The following is a 12,071-nucleotide window of genomic DNA, read 5'->3' as shown; positions in this document are numbered from 1 at the left end:
TTAATGAAACTAGCAGAAGTAGTTACTGGCGGACTGGGCAGCTTCAGTCATATTTCATTGGGCCAAGGCCAAGAAAAGGTAAGAAAACAATTGTTATATATTGTATTAGATAAATACAAGTAGATTCATTATATCGTTTCTATTCTTATAGCTTTAAATCTAAAATATAATATTACATAAACATTATTTTGAAAATACATTGTTAGTAGATATTCAAAGTCTGGCATTATATGAGTATGCTGTGTAATACAGTGGGCAACAAATAGAGTAGAATAGGTGTAATAAATATGATTCTACTTATGAGTTTTCCTTAAAGAAGAATCAAAATCCGGAAACATGAAACATTTGACAGCAAAAAACTCAAAAAATTTTGTTGTCATAGTATGGTTAACAAAGTGGGAAGGATTTATCTAAAGCTTTATATTTGTCAAACAAAATTAATTCTAAGAGCTACTTGCTTAATCACCCCGACAAAGGTTGTTCTACTTACTTACATATTTTCGCTGTTTGTGACACTGCGTTCATTTTTGAACTATATATCCTGACAATACAAAATAGTTTTAGTCTGTAGATATAGTACACTTGAAATATCATACATGAATCTAAAGAGAACGCAAACAATCTATCTGGGACTAATTGATGTCCGAACAACATACAATCTAAAAGAAAAAAAATCAGCAAAAAACAATTAATTTTTACTAAAGATTTTATTATTGAGCTGCCAGGTCTATGTGACGATAGTACTTTTTAAATAGAAGAACTAAGAACTACTGGCTACTTACATTAATATGGATTGTGTCGTTCAAAAAGCAGTGAATGTCCACTTTTCAAATAGAAGAACTAAGAATCACTGACTACATACATTAATATGGATTGTGTCGTTCAAAAAGCAGTGAATGTCCACTTTTGATTTTGAAAAGTTTGCTCTCTTTAAAAGTGGTACCCATCCAGATTATAATAAAAACAGTAAATGTTTTTGTTTCTACTTTCAGATTACACTTGAGATTACAACAAAAATAAAATTTTGAAATTTGAGTTGTATCTAAATACACTATAATGTATATTTATATACATGTTTTTATATTTGTTATATTGTATAAACCGATATAGGAGCTTTTTGCCTAATAGAATGTACATCATATAACATACTAAAAATCAACCACAACCAAAATTTATAAACCTATTTCAAATTCGAATTTGTTTCATTTTATATACATTTACATAATATATTATATACCATGCCATTGTATACATTAATTTGTTATAAACTTATATCTTTCAAATGCTTTATTCAATTACAACAAATACTTGTTTACATTTTTGACGTAGGCTGCTATGGGCTTACTAAATAATGCATTACGTCAAGGATACTGGCTTATGTTGCAAAATGCACATTTACTTATCAGTTTTGTGAGGCAATTAGAAAAATATTTGGAAAAAGTTGAAGCTCCGCATCCTGATTTTCGTCTATGGATTACTACAGATCCCACACCAACCTTTCCGATAGGCATATTGCAAAAGTCCCTAAAAGGTAATTTCGATCATTTCACATATTAAGTTTAATATCAAAATTAATTTCTTTATAGTTGTAACGGAACCTCCAAATGGTCTGAAGCTAAACTTGCGTTCAACGTTCTTTAAAATAAGGCAGGATCGCTTGGAGGCATGTTCGCATATAGCGTACAGGCCACTGGTATATGTATTGGCATTCTTCCATGCTGTTGTTCAAGTAAATTTATTTTTATATATACATTATTAATAAGTTAAGAGTTGCAATGAAAATAAGCAGCAGATGTTACGTTGCAGTTGAAAGCAATCAGTACAGCACTCAATAGTCTTCAATTAATCATTCATTTATTATCCTGCATTTTCAGTATTTTCAGTATCATTTTTATAGATGTTTTTACTGTTTATCCTTATTGATTGTTAATAGAGCATTCGCAGCAACATACGCAGTTGCAGTTAATATTTACATTGCCAATTCCTGTTTATATAAACTTCCTGATATATTGTTGTTGCTTCAAACTATTGCAAATGCTATCTAAAGTTTTATTGCTCCATTTCTCGTACCGACACACATGTCCGGCTTTCAATTTAGTACTGAAATTGAGTGCAAATATCTGAGAAACCAGAGCACGCTCGTCCGTAAGCTTTTATTAATGAATATGTTGCAGCAGCAAATTATTATTGACAATTGCTTTAAAATTGCAGCTTCCCCGCCACTGTCATGAACAGCACATGTTACATGCTGCAAATTTGTTAACAATAATCCAAGCATGTTTGAACTGCAAATTGTCTATTTCAGTTTGAACTCTTAGCAGCTTTGTTTTATTGATTAACAATTGCGCTGATGTTGATATTTTGACATTCATATTTGTGAAGTTGAAATTCGATTTATTACTGAAACTACTCCATATTTCAGGAACGTCGCAAATATGATAAATTGGGCTGGAATATATGTTATGATTTCAATGAATCTGATTTCAATGTTTGTCTTGAAATATTGATATCATATCTACTGAAAGCGCCACCTGGCGATACCACTCGTGTGCCATGGAATAGTTTAAAATACCTAATTGGCGAAGTAAGTCTAAAACTTTTTTCTTTACCACACCATCTATTTACACATACGAAAATTTATTAAGAGAAAAAAAAAGATAATTAAAAATAAATAAATAATTTATTTACAATGAAATAATTTTATTTTCTATTTGAAAAGGTCATGTATGGCGGTCGTGTTATTGATGACTTTGATAGACGTGTCACCAACACTTATATGAATGAATATATGGGGGATTTTCTTTTCGATAAATTTCAACCATTCCACTTTTACAGAGATGAAAGTGTTGATTACTTTATACCAGAAGACGACATCATACTCAAGGAAGATTACATTGGTAAGCAACTCTTTGTACGGAAAGTTAGTATTTATACAGCTCTTAATTTATTACAAACTTACAGCACACATTGATGAATTACCTCTGGTTAATAGCCCAGACGTATTCGGATTGCATCCTAATGCCGAAATTGGTTACTACACACAAGCGACTCGTACCATTTGGTTCTATCTTATACAATTGCAGCCCCAAACAGGTAAATTGAATTGTATTTATATAAGAATTTTACATTTCACAGACCATTAATGTTAGCCAACCCCACACTAACAAAAATGTGGTTAAATTAATTATCGTTTGAAACACTTAAAAGCAAAATTTCACATTTAATGTGCCCAGCAATTAACTCTGCACTTTAAATATAATTTAATTTCACTACATTTTATTTTATTTCATTTCATTTTATTTTATTTTATTAATTAGTTGTGGTTTCGCAATTAACTTTATTGCATTACCACACATTAAAAATGAATAATATATATGAAATCAAGAGCTGACATTCAGACTCACATACTCAGTCATACTTTGGATATACTCACTGAAATGCGCACTTTAAAAGGGATAAAACCTGCAATGGAGTGCTTGATTACTTGGTCAAATGATTGTAACTATTTTCACACTTTGATCCTTTTCATGCAACACAGTTTCAGTGGCAGGAAGCCAAATACAACATGACGGTAAAGTAAATACTACAAACAACTTACATGCACGCATATATAAATCTTATGCACATAATTTACAATTACACACATAACTACAAATTTAATTTTTGAAATATTTTATATATAATTCAGAAAGCGCAAAAGTGAATTATATAAAAAATTAATATTTGTGGTCATTAAGAGAATTAATTATAATTACCATTTCTTGCAATTAGTTTCTATTGGACTTTAGTAGGTTTCAATAGTCAAAAAAATAATGCAATGAAATATTATATTGTCGAATGTTACACCGGATGATAATAGTCAATCATATAACAATAAATATAATAAATGACATTGAGACGATGCTGCGTACAGTGGAAAATATTGTTATACACATGATACTAAAAGGACTAACATTTGTTAGAAATAATATAAAACGTATATTCCTCCTTAACAGTTCTATGAACGACTACATCCCAATCAATAATTCATTTCTCATCAATAGGTGAAACCCAATTACCTAACAATATGTTTTGATTCCACAATTTTTCGTAATAGTGGGTAGAAGATGGGTTATACTAGAACCAGCCAAAATCATTCATAAATGCGAAAATCTGACCAACGGTAATGTTGATAATATCCCCGAGTGTGTTGAAGAGTGGGGCACAAAATAGCTTAAGACTGCTTCAAGATGAGCCTAGATATAAACACAACAGGTTGTGTCTACTAAGAGTGCCAGTAGACAGGTACTATAGAGCATGTAGGTCAACAGTTTTTTGCCCTGTTAGAACAGATATTAAGTAACGTACTTCGGTTTTGTTTCTGTATACAAAGTTAAAGGTTCTACTTTTTGAGTAAAATGGCCAAATAGCCATTAATCTGGTTATTTTGTCCTTGTTCTTGGAACTTGACTACTACGCTCTTGATCGGAATTATAAATACCGATTTTGCTACTATCTTATTATTAACTCCATCTTATTAACTCCGAAAAAAAATATAAATTTGAACAATAAAAGTTTAGTGCAGTTTTGGCTCGTTTGGTTAATAAACACGCTAGTTATTGCTTCTAAATCAATAGATTTAAACCGCTAAGGCTGGCAACTTCAGACCAACAAGACCATACAAAATTAATTTCAAAGTACAATGATTATGAGTATTTGGCAATATTTGAAAACAAATTTTTAGATGTAGTACCAAGCAAAGTAGTGTAATAATATTATTTTAAAAAAGTCAGTTAAAGTAAAACTTAGCTCTAGCCATAAAACCTAAAGTAAACCAAATCTTACGATAGTTTCATTAATAAGCTTTTGTTACAGGTATAACTATATAGTAAGAATAGTATTAGTTACTAAAACGAAAACTACTACAATATTACTTACTGACTCTGTTGATTCTAATAAGCTATGGTCGAGTGAACGTTTTCAAACTAAGCAGTAAATACTCACCACTCTTCTGCTTCGTATATGGTTTTTTTATTTTCACATAATTCGTACATTAAAGTTATTACTCCGTCAACTTCTATAGTGAACTGAAGACCTGGTCATTTCATATGTTTTCATAATAAAACCAAAGCCAAAGGATATTTATTTGCTGTATAACGTCAACTTAGTCATAAAGTTAGCTGCTATTCGTTACCAATTTATAGAGAATGTTCGATTTTATGAAGGAGATGGTAATCAGACAATGCGAGGTCTGGAGTATACTGTAGGGATGCATTATAACTTCTCTACCAAATTTCGTCAATATATTTTAAACAATCAAAGATGTGTTGGGCATGAATTCGTCATGATGGAACACAATTTTATTTCTGTTTGCTAATTCCGGTCACTTTTCATTAATTGTTTAGTACAAGCGGTCAAATTGTATGCAGTAGAAGAATCAGTTAATCGTTGCATAGCATAGAATAGCTCGTTATAGACAGTTATCTTCCAGTCCTACCAAAGCAAGTTTTATTTGCCGTCAATTCATGCTTTGAAGTCGTTTATGGAAGGTCACTGAGCTTTCTCATATTTTATCCATTTTTCAACGCCTCTCATTCCTTCATACATTGGGGAGTCGTTATCTTCTTTCGGCCTTGAATGTATACTGATCTAAGTCTATGTACATACCAATGCCATTCCTATTTACCACAATGGGCCATCATTTGAGCTCAAGTGGGCTCTTTGGAATACAATGCCGCCACTCCAACCTAACCTAACCATCCCCTAATAAATGGTTTTATTTGATTAATTTAAGCAAAATTTATTCTTTACAGACCCAGAAAATTCAATAAAATCAGAATCATATTCTTTTATACTATTCTTTTATATTCAATTATACTGGCTCACGTTGAATAGGTATAATTAAAATAATCCAATGCAACAAAATTGTTCTAATCAACGATGAAATTTGAATATTGTATAATTGAGATTCAAGTGATACTTAAATTGTTACATTTAAATGAGCGATTTATATAATAATTTATATAATTTTTATTACTGAATTAAATAGACAGGCAGTTACATTAAATCTATGCAATTTATGAAAACTGAATGCAACTTAATCCTTTCTAAGTGCAGTTGAGTGCTGTTGACAATATTTGAATATTTGCATTCACGGTCCAACACGCGTTGTAAATTGAAAATAACTTAATTTGGAAATATTTTATAAATTAATTAATAAGAACTATTCACATACCCGCCATTCAAATACTAATACTAATGGCGCATTGTGACAACGAATTTATGTACTGAAATTTAAAAAAATTAGTAAAGGGAAATACAAATAAACAACTTTAAAATTTGAAGTTTATAAATTGAACGGAAATAAATCAAAACAAAATAAAATTAAATTAAATTGAATGAAAATATTTTGAAATACTACATCCTGTCGTTTGAAGCCGAAACCGAAGCTGGAGCTGGAACTGGAGATGGGGCTGCCACTATCGGATGCACAAACAAAAAGCGGAAACACATGCTAAACTGTGCTAATAAATGCATGTGTAATAATGGTTTTCCATGTTCTGTGCAAATATGAAAACCAAACGTTATCGGCATAATTTTACGCTAATTAGCACAGCCCAATTTTAAATTATATTTTCAAATTTATTTTAATTTTCATTAAAAAAAAGGCATAGTCACTCGTATTTGCCAGACTCTAATATTGAGTAAATCTCACAGTATGTGAAAACTGTGATATATGTTTCTACTATATTCGAAACTACTATGTGTACGAGTACTTCAGTTAATATTGACAAAATCGTGGGGCAAAAACCATGAAAACCTCCTGAAATAAAAAAAAATAAATAAATTTTCAATATATTTTATGATGGCACGCAAAAATAATTTTACAATAATTTATGCAAAAAGTGAGTCTGATGAACCTAAACTAAATGCTTTTGCGGTTAGTTATGAATTCGGTATGATAAATGACTCTCCATTCGAAAGATTTAAGTGTTTATACTAACTGCATACAATTTTAAATTAAAATTTAATTCCATAGAAAATAATATTATATTATGTGAGTTTTTGAACTGCATCTAAATTAAAATTAAAATAAATAATATAATAGAAACTATAATTTTTCTAAATAAATAAAATTTTGAATTAACTCGGAATGGTATTCTTGTATTTATTTAGTTTAATTTAAAACATACCATATTTCTTCGTTGTAAAATAGTTAGTGTCAAATAAATATTTGTTATAGTCTTAAATTAAGAATGTAAATAAATTTGACTTGTACATAAGAAATGCCTTAAGATATAATTAAATAAACTTCTTAACAAGCAACATAAATTATTTATCTAGTACCTAATCAATAAAAGTTCAGATACAAGATTACAATTGATTCAAAAAATAATTGATTTTGCTTAACGAAATCAGTATTTAATTACACATCAATCAATTTTGATTATAATTTTGCACATTTCCTCCATACCAGGTGAGGCTTCGGGTGGAATTAGCAGAGACGACTTCATAGATAACGTTGCTGCGGATATACTTCACAAGCTGCCTCAAGCATTTGAAGTTTGGCGCATTAAAAAACAGCTTGCCATGACTATGACACCGACTGGAGTGGTTTTGGTACAAGAGTTGGATCGCTTCAATTTGCTTGTATTGCGTATGAAAAGAACATTGGATTTATTAAGAAAGGTGAGTAGAATTTATATGTTTTATAAAATAATTTGATTATTTTTAACCATTTAAAAACATAATGAAATCATAATTCATGATTTGGAAACCATATTCGCATATATAAGATACATTAAATTTTCCAAACCCAAAAGAGTATGAACAAAAAATTTGAATTAAGGATTAACTAAATTTATGGGAATTAAATTTGGGATACTCGTATATGTCATATATTTCTAAACAACATTACTAATATTATGTTTTCAACTAAATAATTTGCAAGAAAGTCAATAAGCATATCTCAATTTAAATTTGGAATTATTAACACTCCTATAGAACACTTAGTAATAAAATGTTATTTAAGTATTACTGTATAAGTTTATATATCAAAACCATTACAACTATATAGTTTTAAACGAAACCTGTTTAAACTTTAATACGTTTATTTCAAATAACTGCAATCTATTACTTTAATTTTCTGTGTGTAATTTTTGAACCATACTTAATTTTTGGAGATATTCAACACAGTCAGTCCAACAATTCAATTGAATAAAATTAAAATATTTATTGGATATAAAAATATCCTCTTTTGTATTCGAAATGAATTTCTTATTACAGGACATAAAAGTCTTAATTAGCGATTTCAATAGCCTGTTTAATCATTCCTGTCGCAGTCGTGAAGAGGGCTTTCAAAGTCAAACTGAAAGTGCCACATATGTTTTGTTACTGACCAGCGCATACGAAACAGTGATTGACTATGGATCTAAAAAGTAAACAGCATTTTAGGCATCGCCAAACCGGAAAGGTTGTTTTCAAACCTCTGATTTCTTCACACGGTAAAAAAATGGATCAATAAGCTTAAATAGATTCTTAGAATCGCCAGTCTAATCTAATCTAGACTAATAATAGTTTTTAAATAAATAACTTAAAATTCGGTTAAGTTTTTAAAATATTTTACTTAAAACTTTAAAGCTTATATTGTTTAATTTATTAATGTGCTTATGAAGAATTTTACAATTCATCAAACTCATCTAATTTGCGTATGATAACCAGTAAATTAAATATCACAGATCAAAGAATCATAGATAAGAGAATCAACAATTTTTTTTTGTTGAATATAATAATTATAATTATTCTTTTATATGTCAGTATAGCAGTATTAATGTTATGATTGTCGTTTTGAAATGGTATAACACCGCGACCATACAATATATTATACTCACTCCATCAAGTAGAGTATATCTCTCATTTCTTGTTCTTCAATAAGAAGAACAAGAAATGATGTTTTTCGAGTTAAAATTCAGCATCGGACATCTTATATTCGAAAAGTACTTCTCTCGTTGCGAAGAGCCTGCACAGCACGTGTTTAATAATCTAATTTTGCATATCCTACAAACCCTGTTAGAGAAGATTTATTTATATGTCAAATCAATCTCTGATGAAACTTCTGCTGTCATTTTTCATTACAGCATATTTCATTTTTATTTAGTTTTAACTATAATGGTTACCAGTATTAAAGAATTGCTCTTCATGCCAGTGAAAGTTGCCGATGTCGAAAAATAAATATGTTCCATACAATTGCCTTAATTACTTTCACTGACTACTGGTACTGTCGGGCACTCAGTTTCCGAGACGCTGGATCGTGATCAGTGCATATGCATTGATCACTAACAACTATAAATATAATGATATATAAGTGATATCAATTAATACTTAAAATGGACAATGCGTATTTTTATCCCAAACTTACTATTACTTTCTTACTATCTCTACCTTTTTCGCATATATATATTTAATAATAGAATTTTCTATATCGTCTAGCAGATATGTATATATGGAGAACATTTATGTCACAATCATATTTTCTAAGAAGAATGCAGTGATATTTTTAAAATTTACTTTGACAATATATTGGTTTAAAACAGTAATGCTTTAAGAAAGTATTATACACTTTAGTTGGGAATTAGATTACAATTACTGTTATTTGAAGCCAATAAACTTCAAAAGTCTTTTTATGGACTCCTTCTTACTTAATTTTATCAAATATTTTTTATTAATATTTTAAATACAAACTACTTAATTAATATTGTGTATTTAACTTTATTTTGAGCTTTTTAAATAAACCAAATTAAAAGTTTAATATTTTCATTAGAAGAATATGAACTCACATGTGTTTAGTAATAATGAAGAAAAGTATCTGAATTACTTTTACTGCAATTGTCCTTTAACCTTAAATGGCTTCAGCACAATTGCTTTTAATTACAAGAAAACAAAAACGAATAATACACTTTACCACATACAAAATACACAATTGGAATGTTGTAATTAAACTTTACAAATTAAAATCAAATTGACATAGAATCGTAAAAACCAAAGTGCAACACTTCTACACTTTTGCGTCTGCAACTTAACATTGATTTTGTATATACTCGACTACTTATACTTATTTGTTCAGAAAACACAGCACTGCTCAGATACAATAAAAATAAATTGTTATTAAGGGAAAATTTTTAGTTCTTATGTGAAAGAATATCACACGAGAGTATTTGCAATGAATTGACCATTCCTAAAGATGGCAAAATGGCGTCATCTAATAATAATATTGTAGAAAAAACTAGTAAATTATGGAAAAAAATTATTCATTTTTTTAGTTCATCTTTTGTCCTTTATGATTGTAAAATTAGTTTAAAAAAATTAAAACTTTAATCATAAATTTCTTTTGATAAGAAGCTATGCGCCTTAGCTGAGAATATTTATGGTTTTAAAATTATGACAACTAATTTGCATTGATTTTTCCAAAATTATTGCTTTTTAATATGAGTTGTGCATTTCCATAAATTATAAATTTCCATAAATAAATATTTCTTGTTTTAATAATATAAGATATTTTATGTAAATGTAATAATTAAATTACTCGTATGTTATGTCAAACAATTTTGAAATAAATATTATTCTCTATGCAAAGGAAGGATTGGGTTTACCACATATTGTTTTATTTTTGCATAAGTCTCAAGAACAAATGGCACAAAAAAGTTAGACACATCATAATAGAAGAATGGAGTACAAATATATTTGTATATATTAAAAATAAGACAGCAAATTTATCTAACAATCCATCTTTCTGCCAAGCCGCTCTGTTGTCAGTTTGGCGGCAATAAGAGCTTGAAGGCGGCATATTTTCGAATACAGTTTTTAAATTGCAAAACAAAAAAATATTGAACTAAAACATGTAAAAAAACAAAACAAAGAAAAAACAAAGTATCTCTTAGATACATTGCCCACACTGCGCTAAATATTTTTCAAATGCTCATATTTACACGCCCACAAATGAATGTATTTGCCTTTTGTGTGAACATTAAAGTTTTTCGGTACACAATTTTTTTATTTGTACTTTTGAGATGCGTAGTCCTGAACCTCAGCAAAAGGCAAACTGCGGTTCCTGCCTTGCCGCTGCCTACATTTCTTTAGCTTAGATGTTAAAACATTTAGCGGAATAAATTTACAATGAACTTTGAACTCTCGTTGGCTACTATTTTACCACTACTACTGTTGTTTGTTTTGTTGCTAGTGCTGCTGCTGGTGCTGCTACCGTTGGTTGTGTCGTTCTGTCGTTGGCAACAGCATTATTTGCATTGCCAACATGGCACCAGCAGCAACTATCACAGTTTCTTACTACCAAGCGAATGCAAATGTTTGCTCAAATAATCGTCAAAAGGGCATTTCGGTTGGTTTTGTTGGTGAAAGAGATTGAAATTGTTTACTTGGAAATTGTACACAAGTGCAAGCGGCACTTGCTTAAGAACCCCAAACCACAACAGCAAGAGTTGCAGCAATGCTACCCCAATATGCGGTACTGCCAACTACTCTAAGGACTTTTATGTGGGAAAAAAATTATCATGATTCGTACTGAAATATCTCACAATGAAAATAATTATTTAATTTGAATTGCATTTTTAATTAGAAGTACAATTTTCTACACAATTATAGGCGATTGCTGGTGAGATTGGTATGGACAATGTACTCGATAATATCGCAAATTCGTTATTCAATGGCATGTTGCCAGACAATTGGCGAAAACTGGCGCCGGCTACGTGTAAGCAACTTGGCAGTTGGTTAGAACATTTACAGGTAAATACAATATCGAAAACAATAAAAAACAATACATGTTTTTTATTTTGAATTTAATACAAAATTTTTAATAAAATACAAAGAATAATGACTTTGTTGGATTCCAATTTGTTATATTCTACTTTACAATTTATTTTATTATGCGAGTATGTTTAAATTCTATAACTATAGAATTACTATTACTATATGTCACTATATTATTATTATTTACTATTATTATTAATTATTGAATGATTCATATATTATTATATGCTATATATTATTATTAGTAGTTATACTGTTAATATTACTATATT

General features: G+C 29.4%; 1 protein-coding gene across 1 annotated transcript in view; it reads left to right on the top strand.

Moving 5' to 3' along the window:
* Window positions 1-3: 3 nt before the first annotated feature.
* The window catches only part of LOC119676205 (dynein heavy chain 10, axonemal-like), a 12,622-nt gene continuing 554 nt past the window's right edge, over window positions 4-12,071 (top strand). Inside the window, exons 1-8 of the mRNA XM_038087439.1 lie at window positions 4-78; window positions 1,330-1,531; window positions 1,587-1,729; window positions 2,423-2,584; window positions 2,720-2,897; window positions 2,962-3,093; window positions 7,457-7,668; window positions 11,635-11,775. Of these exons, the coding sequence (XP_037943367.1) occupies window positions 4-78; window positions 1,330-1,531; window positions 1,587-1,729; window positions 2,423-2,584; window positions 2,720-2,897; window positions 2,962-3,093; window positions 7,457-7,668; window positions 11,635-11,775 (1,245 nt within the window). The remainder of the gene's footprint in view (window positions 79-1,329; window positions 1,532-1,586; window positions 1,730-2,422; window positions 2,585-2,719; window positions 2,898-2,961; window positions 3,094-7,456; window positions 7,669-11,634; window positions 11,776-12,071) is intronic.

This window comes from Teleopsis dalmanni, chromosome 2, assembly GCF_002237135.1.
Source record: "Teleopsis dalmanni isolate 2A chromosome 2, ASM223713v2, whole genome shotgun sequence".
Classification (NCBI taxonomy): domain Eukaryota; kingdom Metazoa; phylum Arthropoda; class Insecta; order Diptera; family Diopsidae; genus Teleopsis; species Teleopsis dalmanni.
This window is presented reverse-complemented; position numbering and strand designations above follow the sequence as displayed.